This window comes from Hyperolius riggenbachi, chromosome 6, assembly GCF_040937935.1.
Source record: "Hyperolius riggenbachi isolate aHypRig1 chromosome 6, aHypRig1.pri, whole genome shotgun sequence".
Taxonomy (NCBI): domain Eukaryota; kingdom Metazoa; phylum Chordata; class Amphibia; order Anura; family Hyperoliidae; genus Hyperolius; species Hyperolius riggenbachi.
This window is the reverse complement of record NC_090651.1, coordinates 83,096,430-83,114,970: the sequence shown is the minus strand read 5'-3', so window position 1 is coordinate 83,114,970 and position 18,541 is coordinate 83,096,430. Positions and strand designations below refer to the sequence as shown.

The following is an 18,541-nucleotide window of genomic DNA, read 5'->3' as shown; positions in this document are numbered from 1 at the left end:
GACATAATACGCAGCGCTGTACAGTGTATATATATATCTTGTCACTAACTGTCCCTCAAAGAAGCTCACAATCTAATCCCTACCATTGCGATATGTCTATATTATGTAGTATAAGTACTGTAGTCTAGGGCCAATTTTTTAGGTGAGCCAATTAACTTATCTGTATGTTTTTGGAATGTGGGAGGAAACCAGAGTGCCCGGAGGAAACCCACGCAGACACGGAGAGAACATACAAACTCTTTTTACACATTTCATGGTTCATGAATCAAATACCTCCTGAGGCATTTGATTCATTTGCAGGGAATCGTTTACTTCCGGGGAACACTACTTCCTCTTCGGCAATCGATCCCCTGTAATACCGTCAGGGAACCAGCCGCATGCACGCAGATATGCGTGAACAAGGGCAGCAACACTGCTGGACGGATATATTCATCCAGATTGCCTTTGAGTGGCGATTTTTGGACAAATATATCCATCCAGATTGGCTTAAGTGGTTAAAGTTTCACTGGGGGCCCCATGACTTCTAGTTACTCTCCTGCTCACAATCTAATGTTCCTGCCAAGGGCCAGATTTCCTATCAGGCACAGAAGAAATGTGGCTACAGGCACAATATGTTTGATTGATAGACGGACAGACAGACTGGTGGTGTAGTGGGTAGCAAACTAACCTTGCAACGTTGGGTCCCCAGTTCCATTTGGGGCTATGACACTATCTGCATGGAGTTTGTATGCTCTCCCCGTAATCACATACTTACCTTGGTAGATGGAAGTCTCTGGACTTTGCCATTCCAGCACTGGAACCCCCTGAAACTCGTGGCTTGTACTTGAACAAGCGTGGCCCCTCTGTGCAGGCGCAGTAGCATGGAGCCACTGCTCCGGCTCGGAGGAAAGAGCTGAGCCTGTTGGGCTCTGTGCTGCACATGTGCGAGCCGTCTGCATCTGTGCCATGCTCCAGCAACAAGCTCATTCACCTAGCTTTGGGGTATCCCAGGCACTGGAATGGCAGACACAGCGGAAGCCTCTACCTCGGTAAGTGCTCAAATTGGGCACTTCTGTTTTCCTCCTAAGGTGTACTTTAACTGGCATCCCCCCAAATTGGCTAAAGAGTATGATAGGGACATACCCGTATGGCTATGGTAGGGTTAGATTGTGAGCCCCTCTGTGAATATACACGTAATATTGTCTGATTACAAATTCCCAAAGTACAGTTTATCTGCTCTGAAAGCTGCCATTGCATTTTATTGCACAGCTGCAGTATTTATATAATAAAATCTATCTAGTGATCACTTCTCAGCTCTTTCTGCTCCTCAGCTCAGTACAGCTCAGTTCCAGCAGTTTTGCTAATGTTTACTAAATGTATCTGACTAAGAAATGTAAACAAAAGATAATGTTATCATCTCTTCCAATGTGGCGAGAAGCTGCCCACTAAAGCATGGAGCTTTCCACTGAAGTGCTGTGTTTAACTGTTTGAATGCTGTTCTGCTACCGTTTTTGTTTGTTTTGTGTAGTAGATTTTATGCTGTATATAATGTTTAAGAACAAAGAGGAAATACTGAATTTTATACCCCTTTAAAGTGTACCTGACATGACATGGCATGATTAATCAGCCTGGCGGTATGGACGAGCTCAGCTCATCCATCACCGCCGGAGGCTGCCGCTCAGGCCCTGCTGGGCCGATTTTCTTCAAATAAAGAGCAGCACACGCAGCCGGCACTTTGCCAGCCGCGTGTGCTGCCTGATCGCCGCCGCTCTGTGGCGATCCGCCGCGAGCAGCGGCGAAAGAGGGTCCCCCCAGCCGCCTGAGCCCAGCGTAGCCGGAACAAAAAGTTCCGGCCAGCGCTAAGGGCTGGATCGGAGGCGGCTAACGTCAGGACGTCGGCTGAGGTCCATGACGTCACTCCGCTCGTCGCTATGGCGACGATCTAAGCAAAACAAGGAAGGCCGCTCATTGCGGCCTTCCTTGTTTATTCTGGGCGCCGGAGGCGATCGGAAGAACGCCTCCGGAGCGCCCTCTAGTGGGCTTTCATGCAGCCAACTTTCAGTTGGCTGCATGAAATAGTTTTTTTTTTATTAAAAAAAAACCCTCCCGCAGCCTCCCTGGCGATCTTATCAGAACGCCAGGGTGGTTAAATGAGTACCTTTAGAACCAATACTACACAGAACTTGGCCATGTTCAGAGTTAATAAGCCAGTAATAAACCAGTGCTTGATCTGTGCAGTTGGAGCAATCAGACTGCAGCCTCAGCTCTCCTAAAAACAAATTAGAGGCTATCAAACCTATTTGTTGCTTGTGAAAAAACACTAATGAAAGCAGCAGAGGGATACAAAGTTCATAAATTTTCTGTGTGGGAGCTGATTAAACAGCAGCCATGTCAGTATGATATTTTATCTGGATGAAACTTCAGACCTAGGTTTTCCACCCTTAAAGGGAACCTAAACTGAGAGGGATATGGATGTTTCCTTTTAAACAATACCAGTTGCCTGGCAGTCCTGCTGATCTCTTTGACTGCAGTAGTGGCTGAATCATACCTGAAACAAGCATGCAGCAGTCTGACCTCAGTCAGAGCACCTGATCTGCATGCTTGTTCAGGGGCTGTGCCTGAAAGTATTAGAGACACAGGATCAGCAGGAGAGTCAGGCAACTGGTATTATTTTAAAAGGAAAAATCCATATACTTTTCAGTTTAGGTTCCCTTTAAAATAAGAATGTATGACTCCAGGAAATTCCTATCTAACATTAACTATGCAGATAATTTGTCTCATAAGTTTATTTTCACTTGAGGTTTGCTTTATACTCTGTGCTGCAAAAACTATACCAGTCATTTTTGACAGCATTGTTGTGCCCCCATGCTTTTGTGAAGGCGCTTGTGTCTGTGGTCACACTGCAGCTTGCAGCGTTGGTACTCAGAGCTTGATCAGATCAGGGACCAATCAGTATGGTCTCTGCTCATATGCCCCCTCCTAAGATTGATCAAGGAAGAGAGTGTTCCAGAGGTTGCAGCAGTATAAGATTGAGGCAAAGGTCACACAGATAGCTGTGAGAATGGAAAATTGCAGGCTTTATTTGGGCACAGGCAACACGTTTTACGGCTTAATGGCGCTTCATCAGGTCGGCAACGTGCCCTAAAAGTAGATCTAACGGGTTCAGATGGATCAATTAGACAAAAAATATAGTATAATATGCCGCTGACCTGATGAAGCAGCATTAAGCCATTAAACACATTGGCCTCTATTCATAAAACATTTGGGGAGAAAAAATTTGTGGAGGGAAAATACCGCATCGGTATTTTAGACTTCTGGGTGGTCATTCATAAAAATGTTTCCAGCTGCGATTTCCCGCTGTAGGCTGGCGGAAACACAGAAGCAGGCAGAGTCCCTCCGTGCGCTGATCTCTCTGCTGCTGCTTGGGAGGTCTGTCCCATTCACTTGCATGTATTCCGCACGCTTCTCGCTACATTCGAGGAAGAGGTATTTCCCGCCCGCGTACCGCTTCCTCTAATCTCTATGAATGGACATTTTGTTACTTTTTCTAGATAAATCTAGAAAATCACTGTACAAGGCGGAAATGTATCGTTCTGCTGGGGAATTGTAACTTTTCATGCAGAAACAGCTTTTATGAATGCACACTTTGCTAAATGGTCGGGAAAGCCAGCTGTTTTGAGCGGTAAACCTGCGGTAAAGTTTTATGAATAGAGGCCATTGGCCTCAATTCACTAAACTTATCTCCTGTCTTTAATAACTCTTCTAGAGTTGTTACCATGGTGATAAGGCATGTAGTATTCAGGAAACATTTTACCTCAGGCAAGCCTAAAGTTAACTCTTCTGTCTTTAAATTAACTCTCCAATCCTTAAAATAACTCCAGAGTTAAAGACAGGCTGTTAATTAGCTGCATGTGAAAATAACTACAGAGGAGGTAAATTAACTACAGAGGAGGTAAATTAACTACAGAGGAGGTAAATTAACTACAGAGGAGGTAACTTAAGGAATGAAGAGGTAAAATAACTCTCTCACGTGTGGAGGTAAGTTTTCTCTTGCCTTATTATCTCTAGCATGATCTTAGTGAATTGAGGCCATTGTCTACTGTGCTGAAATAAAAAAAATGATGCATTCATGCCTAATGGTCATCATTAAAGGGAACCTGTACTGAGTAAAATTATTTAAAATAAACACATGAGGTAACTTCAAATGAACATTACATAGTTACCTTGCCATCAGTTCCTCTCAGAAGCTCACCATTTTCTTCTGACAATGATCCCTTCCAGTTCTGACAACATTTTGCCAGAATTGAAATATATCGGTTGCTGTCAGTTATAGCTGAGAGGAGAACTGATGTGTCCATGTTTCCCTATGGCTCAAGTGGGCAATGTTACAGTTTAACTGTGTGATGACCAGAAAGCTGTTATGGAGTAATGGCCATTTTCAAAATGGAGGACAGAGAATTTCATTGATCACAGTGGACAAACAGGACGCAGTAGAGGAGAAAGAGATTGGTGTGTAGACTACACAGGAGGTAAGTATGACTTTTGCATGTTTATTTTGACTTTTAATTTTCAGTTCAGGTTTTCTTTAAGATAGGCTCATATCCACTCTTGATCACATAAAGTTACTCGTTCAATGGATTTCTACTTAAATACCTACCTTACCTCTGTTTATCTGCTGTCGTCCTTCATTCTAGGATTGGGATTATGATCTGCCCACATTATGATCTGCCCACATTATCACATATTGGGGTTCATGCACAAAAGTGCAGTAATATTGCTGTGCACAGATACGCTACGGCAAGATCACTACTACCAGCAGCGTGTTGCGCTATTAGCATGACCCGAGTTACTCAAGTAACGTGAGCGTTACTATGGTAACGACCGTTACTAACAAGCACTACTGTTAGTAAAGTTTGTTATCATAGCAACACTTGCGCTGCTCGAGTACCGCAGGTCGCTCTAATAGGTACTCCCTGCCAGTAGTAACAGTCTAATTGCTGTGCGCTGTTTGACAATATTACTGCACTTTTGTGCATCAATCTCATTCCACTGCACATTCCACTGCCATGTCTGTGGGACTCAGTTGTAATTGGTGAAATAGTTGTGTTGTTCTGTACGTAATGTACACATAAAGCCAAGTGTGCCTTTTAACCCTTTAACAGCCAAATAAAGTAAAAAATGTTCCTGCCATGGGGGAAATGTGCCCTTCGCCAGCTTTGCAATTTCTGAGGGGTATGGAGAGTGGGCGGCAGGGAGCCTTTATAGTTAACTGTTGGATCGGCTTCTTCCTCCACCATGGCGATGTAATCCCGACATGTCTTCTGGGTCCCGATCACATGATATAATATGATCGGGATCCAGGAGGCCGTGCCAGCGTTACAGCACCACTCAGTGATGGAAGAGTCTCTTCCATCTTTTCCACCACCAGATGGTGCTGTAGCACTGACATGGTCTCCTGGTTCCGGTTACCTGTCCGTATCATGTGATCGGGACCCAGAAGACCTGTTGGAAGTTCAGAGTTGAGGAAGAAAAATAACCGGAACGGGTAACTATAACTGCTCCCTGCTACTCCCTTCTGCCCGCTTGTATAGCTGCACTAGGCAGCCTAACGAGATTTGCCAACAGTGGCTTAGAATTCACAGCAGCTTTCAAATGAAAAATTTTGTTTGAAGCTGCTAATGGGTTAAAGTGGTTCTGAACTCTTGCACAGGACAGAAGGAGAACACAGAGAAATGCACCCTGTATGTATTTAGAGAGATTAGCCTGTCTAATTCCCCCTTATCTGTAACTAATCACAAGTTGTAATTTGATCTATTACCTGTCATTTGACTGTCATGGCAGATAAGCTCATTTGAAAGCACAGGACGTTAACAATATGTCTGCTTCCATGAAAGCAGGAAGTAGAAACAGTGCAGATTTATTTCAGGATTTGTATCACCTGTAACAAAGAGATGTTTTTCTGTAAAGGTTACTATGCTGTTGCATATCTTTTAGAACACAGAGGACGTTCTGAGTTCAGGTGCGCTTTAAATGTAAAGCATTTTCAGTTTGCTTAGAGAATAAAATAATTAGTGGGGGAAAAAGTAAAAAGGTATTTCCCAATACAGTCTGATTTGACCCAGAAATAACTATATATACAGTATTTATTACTTAGGCATCATAGATATTGGTACAGTTACTGCTGAATCAATAGCGACATAGCTGAAGTTTCGGAATTGCTCTGGTGCATAAAATGTACACAACCCCCGGAAGCCGAGTGGTTGAAGTGCTTGCCTCTATTAAACTAATCCAATGATGGTAGCTTTTATAGTTATGGGAATTCCGCTTTAAGGGAGGGGAAGACTGTCTATTAAGAATAAGCACTGCACAAGGACATATAATTATCTTGCAGCAACCCTGAACCAGCCCTATTGACCGCTAGTGAAAAATGATGGCTGTAACAAAACGTATGTATCTGCTAGATGCTTCTGAGTTCCAGTGACATCTCAATTACCATGGTGAAATCAATGAAAATAATATAGTGTGTACAAGTGCTGGAGAATTGCTATATGCCTCATCCCTCACCACGGAGATTGCTTAATTACACATTAAAACACTTACATTAGTGAGGTCATCTGTGATTTACTGTAATTAGACTTTTGAATTACTACTCGGCAATGAGGATCTTACATTTCCCTGTGGCTGCTGCAGAATGAGAGCCGCTATAGACTTTTATGCCCTTATGAGCAAATCAAGCACAAATGCCTCTGCACTATTTCAGGCCAGAAAATAAAAATTATGCCAAATTAAAGACCGGAATACAAAGGATTGGCTGCAGGTGATGGCATCGTGTAATCAGGGCCGGTTTAAGCAACAATGGGGTCCCAGGGCAAAATAAACCTGCCCCCCCCCCCCCCCCCCAACATATACCCCGGAACAAAAATCGGCATTAGGGGACCTTTTTTGCAGCTGGTATAGTCAGGGTGTGAAGTCCCAATCGGTCGGAGCTCCGCATTCTGGCTATCCCAGCCTGCATGGGGGACAAGGGGTTAAAAAGTTTCAGGAGGTGGGGACCCCACATAATTTTTTTTAAAAAAAATTCCCACACTCTAAGCATAAAATTTTTTGGGGGGGAAATAGGAAAAAATGCCAGGGATCTTCATACAGCCATATTGCGGCTGTATAGCAATCCCTGGCCAAAGCACTGCGGCTGCGTATAGACCCCCTGGAAACCCCGTCAGGGAATTTATTGCGCTTTCGTTTGATGCATGTAAAATTACACTACCGTTAGGTTTGCTACTAAAAGTGACATTTACCGCATTTAAAAGTATACTTTTTTCCTTCGAAACTTTAAAATCGATTTTCTCAAAAACTATAAGGTCTTTTTGAAAAATTGTTTTTTCTTCTTATTGCTAATGATCTCCTTAACATATCCTGCACATTTAGGGTTTCTAGCATTTAAGGTGCATTTGCTATTAACCATTAAAGTCGGCAGGTTTTTAAATGTGTATTTTTTTTCCTTTGAAACTTTAAAATCGATTTTCTCAAAAACTATAAGGCCGATTTGAAATTTTTTTTTCCTCTTGTAGCCACTGGGGGCCCCTACAAGCTCTGGGGCCCTGGGGCAGCTGCCTCCTTTGCCTTAATGGTAGCGCCGGCCCTGCGTGTAATCTCACATATTTCACTCACAGATCTTATAAGACACAATTTTTTTTTCTGCAACACTTTTACAGATACCAATGGATAGTCCACATCTGCCCCATTACTAATAAGCTCACAGTCAGGGGTGTATCTAGAGGGGAGCAGCACCTGCAATCGCAGGAGGGCCCAGAGCTGGGGGGGGGGGGCAACTACTAACCTTCCCTTCCTCTGATGCAGGGCAGGTGCACACATAACATGAAAGGTTGCGTTTTATGTCATGTGCATATTTTTTTTGTGTGCATTTTTGCTGCACTTTGCGTTAGCACTTTTTACTGCAGATGCGTTTTTCAAGCGTTTTGCGTGCATTTTAATGCATTTGCGGTTCGTATATACAAACGCATATGCACTTTGTATACCTTTTTCATGCGTTTTACAATTGCGTTTTATGCAAATTAATAGGAAGACAACAGGAAGCGGAAATACATCACAAGACAATGTAAAAAAAAAGTATCTAAAAGGCATGAGAAACGCATACCATTGCATTTAAATTAACTTTCATTATGTGCGTTTTTGATGCGTTTTTGCATATTATGCAACAAAACCAGTGTTTTTGAAAACACACAAATAGAAAACGCATATGCGGTTTTTATATGCGTTTTTTTCCTGCAGCCCATAGACTTCGTATTAGCAGCAAAAATGCAGCGTTTTCCGCAACGCTGGCGTTTCTGCTAAGAGTGCAACTAGCCTCAGGGGACTATACTACAGATCAGGTGTTTTGTGGCTGCACGTTATGGGTGTGAAGATCCTGATAGCCACACTTGTTTCATTATCCTTGTGGGATGGGCCTCAAGGGCACCAAGGGGAGGCAAGGGTGGAAGGGTGTGAACATTGGGGGCCCTATTAACCACTTCAGCCCGCAGGTGTTTTCACCTTCAGGACAAAGGCAATTTTCCCCTGTCAGCGCTCCTCCCATTCATCCGCCAATAACTTTATCACTACTCATCACACGTAAATGATCTATACCTTGTTTTTTGCCACCAATTAGGCTTTCTTTGGGTGGTACATTTTGCTAAGAATTATTTTATTCTAAATGCATTTTAACAGGAATAATAAGAAAAAAAAATTCTCAGTTTTCAGTTACTATAGTATTAAAATAAAATGTTCTACTGTGGATTAAATCTACACATTATATTTGCCCATTTGTCCCAGTTATTGCAACATTTAAAATATTCCCCTATTTAAATGTATGGTGCAAATATTTTATTTAGAAATAAGGGCGCATTTTTTCAGTTTTGCGTCCATCACTAATTACAAGCCCATATAGGCTAAAGGTAATAAGGTATATAGTAATATACCTTCACAACATACATATTTAATAAGTGTAGTCCCTAAGGTAACTATATATGTATTTTTTTAAACTGTAATTTATTTATTTTTTAAACGTGTGTTTTTATTTTTTTAGTTAATGGGCAGGGTGGGGAGTCAATCAGTTTTTATATAGTGTGTATTGTTTTTTTTTTTCATTTGTACTTTGATTTTACTTTTTGGCCACTAGGTGGCGTTAAGCACTCTCGAGATCTTTTTTTTTTTTTTTTATTATTATTATTATTATTATTTAGTATTTATATAGCGCCGACATAATACGCAGCGCTGTACAGTGTATATATATATCTTGTCACTAACTGTCCCTCAAAGAAGCTCACAATCTAATCCCTACCATTGCGATATGTCTATATTATGTAGTATAAGTACTGTAGTCTAGGGCCAATTTTTTAGGTGAGCCAATTAACTTATCTGTATGTTTTTGGAATGTGGGAGGAAACCAGAGTGCCCGGAGGAAACCCACGCAGACACGGAGAGAACATACAAACTCTTTTTACACATTTCATGGTTCATGAATCAAATACCTCCTGAGGCATTTGATTCATTTGCAGGGAATCGTTTACTTCCGGGGAACACTACTTCCTCTTCGGCAATCGATCCCCTGTAATACCGTCAGGGAACCAGCCGCATGCACGCAGATATGCGTGAACAAGGGCAGCAACACTGCTGGACGGATATATTCATCCAGATTGCCTTTGAGTGGCGATTTTTGGACAAATATATCCATCCAGATTGGCTTAAGTGGTTAAAGTTTCACTGGGGGCCCCATGACTTCTAGTTACTCTCCTGCTTACAATCTAATGTTCCTGCCAAGGGCCAGATTTCCTATCAGGCACAGAAGAAATGTGGCTACAGGCACAATATGTTTGATTGATAGACGGACAGACAGACTGGTGGTGTAGTGGGTAGCAAACTAACCTTGCAACGTTGGGTCCCCAGTTCCATTTGGGGCTATGACACTATCTGCATGGAGTTTGTATGCTCTCCCCGTAATCACATACTTACCTTGGTAGATGGAAGTCTCTGGACTTTGCCATTCCAGCACTGGAACCCCCTGAAACTCGTGGCTTGTACTTGAACAAGCGTGGCCCCTCTGTGCAGGCGCAGTAGCATGGAGCCACTGCTCCGGCTCGGAGGAAAGAGCTGAGCCTGTTGGGCTCTGTGCTGCACATGTGCGAGCCGTCTGCATCTGTGCCATGCTCCAGCAACAAGCTCATTCACCTAGCTTTGGGGTATCCCAGGCACTGGAATGGCAGACACAGCGGAAGCCTCTACCTCGGTAAGTGCTCAAATTGGGCACTTCTGTTTTCCTCCTAAGGTGTACTTTAACTGGCATCCCCCCAAATTGGCTAAAGAGTATGATAGGGACATACCCGTATGGCTATGGTAGGGTTAGATTGTGAGCCCCTCTGAGAAACCGCTTGTGACAAAACTATAAAGGGTGTAAAGGCACTGTGGGAGATGTCAGCAATACATTCATTCTACATAGATAAAGCATAGATACTGTAGCTAGCACAGTACAGAGTTTCTGTAGTCAAGTTGTCATACATGCATGTGATATCCTGTGTGTATATCACATTTCATCCAGCCATTAACTCTTGTTATATTTTGTATCCGCAGGGAATAAACTGGTACCATTGGAAAGGCCATGAGTTTTCTCTCCCCTTTGTGGAAATGAAGATGAGGCCGTACAACCATCGCAACATGAAGAAACGATCCCTCCAGCTCTGATCTTAGTTGACCTATCAGCTGAAAAAAAAATCCCCCCCAGTTATCTAACCTTGCATTCCATCACATTACCAGCCAAGTCACTTATCCACAACTCTGAGACCGCTAGGGTGCAATCGCACATTTTCTGAAGTCTCTGCTTTGGCACCACTGGAACGCTTTTACAGTCATACAGTTTGTTTAGCCTGGAAACTCCTGATTCATGGCTGAGACGTCTGATCCATTATTTAGAGCTGTGTCTTAGGCACCTGTGAAGGATTTCGTTTAGCAGTTGTCCATTTCATTGTCATGTCCAAGGGGCCGTTCACACTTATTAGAGTTTGTGTGCATCGTACAGAATTGTAATTTCGAGTTAATTGCACATCTTATTTATTTCAATGGCATCGCATTTGACCCACATTTTTCTTATTGCCCGTGTGTTTTGTGGTTTTTCAGGTTTTCTTTTTAATTGCGCTGCTGTGTTGTATTCTTCCGTGTACAATTCTCAATATCAATCAATGGAAACGCAGGAAGATCGCATTTGTTACGTGGAAATCTTATCAATTTTGAAGATCAATACTGTGTCTTCTAGATTGACTTAGTTGGTATGCTCAGAAGAATCACAGTCTGAAAAAACACACTGTAAAGCGCAAAATTGCAGAGGAAAAAACAAAGGCCGAAACCCGCAAAATTGCAAAATTGCAGGATCGGACATTCGGAAAATGTAGAGAATTGTATGCAGAATTCACATGGATAAGTGTGAACGCTGCCTAACAAGGGTGAGAATTTGGAAACCTCATGGTATTTGTTTATAGAACTATTATTGGCAGGACTATATTTCAAAAGTTTTTTTTATCATGCATACTGTAATTGTTTAGCCTCGGCAGCCTTACCCCCCTTATGGCTCCCAGTACCTATGACTGTCGCCAGAGCCAGTTCAACCTCCGATAGGTATTGTATCTCACCTGTCTTTGGCACTATATCTCACCTGTCCCGGCACACTGCTTCATTCCTGCTCCTCATCTTTTTCCGCTGAACATTCTGTAGTAGGATCCTTTTTATGTGAAGTTCCCTCAGCTTGCCATTTTACGGCCTGCTGATTACATTTCATGAATTTGAGATTATGGCCCTTATTCAACTCACTTTTCACCTAAACTTTTTCTCCTAGGTGATAATTTCACACATTATTTATCAATAAAATACCTTTTAAGACACCAGCAAGCAAGAAAATACTCAGAATAATTTTGACAGTACTTTCTCCACCTACTTTTTTGGTACTTTTTTGGTACTTTTTCAATTGCAGGGTGAAGAAAATGTATTTTAAATAGAAGATAAATTATCTACTAACGATTTAGGAGAAAAAGTGAATTGAACAAGGGCCCATATTTTTTACATACTGTAGGTGGGCATTGCCACACACTGCAGACTGATTGGTCTTGGAGAGAACCAATTGGGGATGTAGCAAAACACTGTCTCATTGCAGTTGGTTCCTTGACACAAGCAGACGTTTTCATGTATGATATTGCTCCAGAGTCTATGGCCAGCTAAAGGAGACACGGTTGCAAATTTGCTGACCTAAAGAGACACTCTCAGTACCCACTGTACCCCTCCCACCTCACTGTTACTGTGTTGTAGTTGAGACTAAAGGTTCATACACATGCATGTCCCCATAGAGATCAAGACCCAATCTTTCAGGAAAGGGAGGAGGGACCACAGTGCACAACAGAGCAGCTTTGAGCGGGGGGGGGGGGGTAAAGTGGAGAGCAGTGAAGTCAGCCAGTGCTTGGTTGAGATGATCTGGATCTGCACACACCAGATTCTTAGAAGAGACTGCCCCTATCCACTGCCTCGGCCAAGAACCCTCTAGCATGTGTAAGAGGCTTGAGGTAGAACATATAAAGATTGTTCTTAAAGTAATGCCTGTTTGGCAATTTTGTTTAGACCGACAGAGAAACTCGTCCTACATGATCACCATTATTTTTCACATTGATGGGTGTTGCAGAACCATGGATGTGAAGCAGAAACAAAGAGCAGTGTTTATGTCCTTGGCCAAAGAAGGATGACATTGATGACAAACTGAGATATGTTAAAGTGTACCCGAGGCAAAATAAAATAAATTACTTACCTAAGAAAAGGGAAGCCTCTGGTCCTACAGCGACCTCCCACATCCTCTCATCCACTCATGCATGGAGTGGACTCGTGTAGGGTCCCAGGCAGCAGCAGTAGGGGGCGGAGGACACAGGAAATAGTCTCAAAGGACCAGAGGCTTCCCACAACCTAGGTAGGTATCTGTTTTTATTTATTTTAAATTTAGGTATAAATGTTAGCACTTGTCTAGGATGCAGGGCATGCATTTTTCAGTCTGGCAGAGGCGGTGTATGCCTGTGCGATTAACCAATCAATTGCAACATGTGTTTAGGGATGCGCAGCCTTTCCCCCCACCTTTTTTTAACTTTGTAACTATGTAACTGTCAGGTTAGCTGCTCCCAGCCCCTCCTCCTGAGTTTCCTGTTTGCATAATAAGTAGTAGCAGATTTGCATATGATTTGCATCTGAATTGAATGCAAAGTGTGCAGAAAATCGATTTAGGTGCTTCACACTGAGCTGGTGGTCATTTCAGATGCAGCCTTAGTGGTATGCGCTGGCGTTCTCCTCGGTGAGTAAAGAAAAGCTTAACCAATTATGGGCGACGTTAGTTGAAATCTAGTTGAATACGCCCTGTTTTGATGCTGATGTGGCTGCCAAGGCGAATATTTCAGTACACCGATGCCATGTGTTCTCGTAGCTCCCGCCAATCGCATTGCTCTCCGCCATCCACAGCTCACTCACTCTGCCGTCTTTATCATGGCAGAGCCCTGTGAGAAGGTCAGGAGCCGATTTCATTGGCTCCTGACCCTGTCTATTAATGTAAGCAACTCCCATTGGCTTACATTGATAAGTCAGGGTCAGGAGCCAATGAAAGCAGCTCCTGACGGGCTCACAGAGACAGAGTGGGTGGCCGGGGATTTGCAGCGTGGACGGCGTTAGCGGCAAGTATGTGAGTCTGTATTGCGCTGTTTCTTGTATCAGCGGTCTCTGGTACTTAAGTGGTTAAAAAAGGCAAAACAGTATAAAACAAACTAATGGAAGGCCATAAATACAGTAAAAGCCTGGTTATCCAGAATTCTCAAGCAACCAGAAAAAAATTCTGGCCTTGTAAGTTGCATAAATCTACTTTTACACTTCTTTATACAGTAATTCACCTCTGTTACATTAAGTCTGCCCTTTGTCCTAATTTGTCTTTAAGTACTGTATTTCAAACATTTATACAGAGTTTATGGTAAGTATATAGTGTGGGGTACTGTACTGTTTTTTAGATGGGGCTATTTTTAACATTGACTCTCAAACAACAAGAAACTACATTTATGCGCCATCAGCCAATCCCCGTCGGTTCCGGATAATGGAGGTTTTACTGCAGCATAAACTGAGGAAACCCAAACAGTCATCTTTCCTCAAGAACTCTATGACTGCTCGTTGTTTCTGCTTCACATCCCTTTTTCTGCAATACCCAGGAATAGACAAATCTGGTCCATCATGAAGTAATAGTTATTCTGTCCTGTGGTGGAAACATCACATTTGGGTTAATTGCTTGAACTCGATGATTTCCACTTCAGACCAGATAGCTTGTGCAAAGACGAGACAACACATGGGTGTGCAAAAATTACAAACAAAAATAATGATAGAAAAGACTTCAAATAACTTTCAACGTCATAGTTTATAATGTGCGTATTCCTTAGGAGTGCTCCTTTATTATAGGCATGTTGCTATGCCCCTTCAGAAATTGCTGCATTTCGTAACTAGCATTTACATAAGTCTATGCATTGGAAGCTTGCAGAGAAAGCAGAAAAATATGCATGTTGCTAAAGTAGAAAGTCTACTTTTTCCTGCTTTCTCCCATGTAGTTCTCAGTTCTCAATCTTAAAATTCAAACAGTGAAGATATGTAGTAGAAATGGACAACCCAGACAAGGTTCTGCTACAAATGAAGTCTACAGAGCTTTGTTAACTGTATGGATGTGCTGAGTGTTATTCCTTTGGTGCCAAAATAAAGCAGTCATAGTTGTAATGTAAATAACGCCTCATCATCATGAGGTTTAGTTCGGAACTAAGAATACACCAAAAGTCACAAGCATTAAAAGAAACTGACCCCCATGAGTGAAACATGGTACCATAAAGTGATGGAACAAATTTCTTCCTTTATTGCCTTCATCCAGGGAGCCTCCATTCTCTTCTCCTTGACCAAATGTCTTCTTCCTTCCTAAGAGGTCCATGGACAAGCGAACCCCAAGCTCTGCTATCTCCTGGTTAGAGCATCATACCACGGTTGTTTGGGAGGCAGGTGTGTTGTTCTGTAAACACTGATGATACTGATGATCATAGTCAAGACAAATCAGTGGAGATTAAAGGGAACCTGAGCCAAATCTTGAGTTCAAAAACCGATAGTTATCTAGAGAGGGAAGCCACGGGATCCTATTGAGGCTTTCCTCAACAGCGCTTCTCCTCCCTCTCGAGAATGTAGTATCTGGTGAGGAAGCCTCCTCTGCCATCAGCACAGCCGTGCAGGAGTGGCTCAGGCTTACTGCCCATGTGTGCTGCGCTGATGGCAGAGGAGGTGTGCGGCCTGATAAGATAGCTGACAATCCATTGTTGTTAGTCTACCAGGGGGAGGGGGGGCACGCTCAGCGAGGGGAGACAGCGGAACATCAAGGGAAGCTTTAGGTAACTCTTTTTGGACCAAAACTTTGTCACGCATACAAGCAACCAATCTTAGGTTGTGAAAGGATAAGTGTTCTGATCGGTTGTATTGGGCAACTGCTCAACTTTTGTTCAAGTTTTCTTGAGATTGACCTTGGTGATAAGACCCTGAGGCCAATTTTATACTGGGGATTGGCGGCAGTGTGAAACAGGCCTTCGGGGATTACCGTGTTAGGCAGCCGGACAAGCAGGAAGTGATGCTCACCGCCACAGTTTGGAAGGGCCCTTAGCATTTCAGTATTTGCAACATTCCTATTGGAGACTCCTGAGTAGGCTGTAATGATGGTGGAGGAAAGAAAGTACCCAGTGTGTGCTAGGATCTTACTGTATTGCCTGTCACTGGTTGGGGTTAGTAACATGCTTGTGACTTACCCAGTTCCAAAGGCACCCACCGCTGACTTAGACTGTATTTCTATTTCTAATACATTCCTTCCAACCACATTAAGTTATTCAAACACACTCCTGCACTGCACTTTCCTCTTTTCTTTTATTATACAGTCTATATCCCTTTTCCCCCATCATAGATCATTTCACCGTATTTTTACATCACTTCAAATTCCTTTTTTTTTCAGTACTGATCAGGAGTTTTCTTTGCCCATTTCTTAAACTCCATTCTTTATCCAGCTGACGCTCACCCAGGCAGCTGTGTTTTATGACTATTATTGTTATTTTCCCCTCCTCCACAGGGGTAACTACAGATTTAATATCTATTTATCTTGACTCTTGTGGAGACAGCTTCTCCTCAGTCCCCTTAGCACCTGAGATAAGGGTTTTGCAGCAGCCAGAGTAAATGTCTTGCTAAACATGATTGTGCCAAATCTAGCAGCTCCTCTCCTGCTCCTCCGATTCTTTTTGATCCATGGAGATGACTTTGTATAAATGCCTGATGTTCTTAAGAGGAGCGGGCTTCCCGTGTAGCCCTGAAGACTCAGAAGCCGTCCAGGGACCTTCAGTAGCTTTTCCTGCCAGCATCTATGACACAAACTATTTCTGTGGACAGGATTCAGCATTCGTTTTTATACTTGCAGAACTGTTACCAGTTAACTTGCATTGGCCAAAAATATACAAGCCAAGGCCTTATTGTCTTACCGCAAAAGAGATCTTACTGGTATTGTCAAGAAGTTTTCTGTTCTCAAGATTTGTGAGATTTTACTTTTGTTTCTGGTCATGGTTAATCTAAATCTATGTTCTGCTTCACATCCAGTCCAGACACTAGTGTCCCACAGTCTTCATAGGGCGTAGGGCCACATAAGGTCTTCTGCTATGGTGACTGGATGCACAGTGGGGTATCAGGCTTGGGAAGCAGGTCCTTACTGCCAAACGAGACTACTGAGAGGTGCCTGCAACAAGGTTTACTGCCCTATTTAAACTTGTATCTCTAGTCCTGGATGCTGTTAGCTGATGTATAGATCCTTTTTTAATGCATTTTCTATACGTTATTAAAAGATTCCTATGGGATATCTGTGTGTGTTTGAATTTTTTTCATGCAGTGTTGTCAATGTTCAGTGAGCATGAGCTCAGACTACTGACACCATTTTACTACCTGGATTTCAGTCACATTGGACACTACAGCAATCCCTCATAAAGGCTCTACCCACCCCAGTATTATCCTATTTTTCAAACAAGGAAACTTATTGTTACCTCAATTATAAAGAGAAAGATAAACAGATAAGGAGCCTTGATTCACAAAGCTTATCTGGTGAATTCTCTTTCCAAATCTACTTTAACCACCCTGGCGTTCTGATTAAATCGCCAGGGTGGCTGCGGGAGGGTTTTTTTTTAAATAAAAAAAAAACTATTTCATGCAGCCAACTGAAAGTTGGCTGCATGAAAGCCCACTAGAGGGCGCTCCGGAGGCGTTCTTCCGATCGCCTCCGGCGCCCAGAATAAACAAGGAAGGCCGCAATGAGCGGCCTTCCTTGTTTTGCTTACATCGTCGCCATAGCGACGAGCGGAGTGACGTCATCGACGTCAGCCGACGTCCTGACGTCAGCCTCCTCCGATCCAGCCCTTAGCGCTGGCCGGAACTTTTTGTTCCGGCTACGCTGGGCTCAGGCGGCTGGGGGGACGCCCTTTCGCCGCTGCTTGCGGCGGATCGCCGCAGAGCGGCGGCGATCAGGCAGCACACGCGGCTGGCAAAGTGCCGGCTGCGTGTGCTGCTTTTTATTTGACGAAAATCGGCCCAGCAGGGCCTGAGCGGCAGCCTCTGGCGGTGTTGGACGAGCTGAGCTCGTCCAGACCGCTCAGCAGGTTAACTCATGATTTATCTCTCCATGACATCACACATGCTCCATGTGCTATACGCCGACGGCGTGTAGAGCGCAAATGGAGGAGTGTGATTCTGAAGGGGAGGGGGCACATTTATAAACTGAGAGGACAGCAGCAGATGCAAACAGTTCCCGAGAGATTTCATGCTGAAATCGAGCGAGAATTGGCATGTGGTGTATGGGCAGCCGACTGATTTGTCAATGCATTGTGCATTTAAGTGCATGTACCACAAGATAAGACACTTAAAGGACACCTGCAGTGAGATATAGATATATGGAGGCTGCCATATGTATTTCCTTTTTAAGCAATACCAGTTGCCTAAAGTTGAAGAGAAATCGAGAGCCCAATATGGTGTAGTATGTCAAAATTGATTGGATAAATGAAACAGTGAGATGGTAATACTCACAAACACGGGTTACCACCTAGGTAACCACTCATTAGGCAGGTGAGGAGATTAGACCTGTCCTCACTCAGGATTAAGAAGTCGCTCTCTGTAGATAGGAAGAAAGGGGGTAGATCACCCCTCCACCTGGGGTGGACTATAATATATTGGTAGGTGAACAGAGGCGCCAGAAGGATAAAAGTACATCAAATTTCTAGAAAATTACTGGGAGGAAGTGGTGAACTCGCCTCCATTAAAGCAGACACCAAGGAATGTAAATATATAGATATACACATTTATTGAAAATACCCCAAAGATGCAACGCGTTTCGCGGGCACAGCCCACTTCTTCAGGCAATAAGCAGGTGATAAACAACAGCAATTCAGTTATAGCAAGCAGAGCACCTCTG

General features: G+C 43.2%; 1 protein-coding gene across 4 annotated transcripts in view; it reads left to right on the top strand.

The window, feature by feature from the left end:
- Positions 1 to 16,940, top strand: part of LOC137520978 (tenascin-R-like) — a 1,044,586-nt gene extending 1,027,646 nt beyond the window's left edge. For all 4 annotated transcript variants that reach the window (XM_068239622.1, XM_068239621.1, XM_068239625.1 and 1 more), the window contains one exon: positions 10,603 to 16,940. In XM_068239622.1, coding sequence (XP_068095723.1) covers positions 10,603 to 10,713 — 111 coding nt within the window. In that variant the 3' untranslated portion in view covers positions 10,714 to 16,940. The remainder of the gene's footprint in view (positions 1 to 10,602) is intronic.
- Positions 16,941 to 18,541: the final 1,601 nt, after the last annotated feature.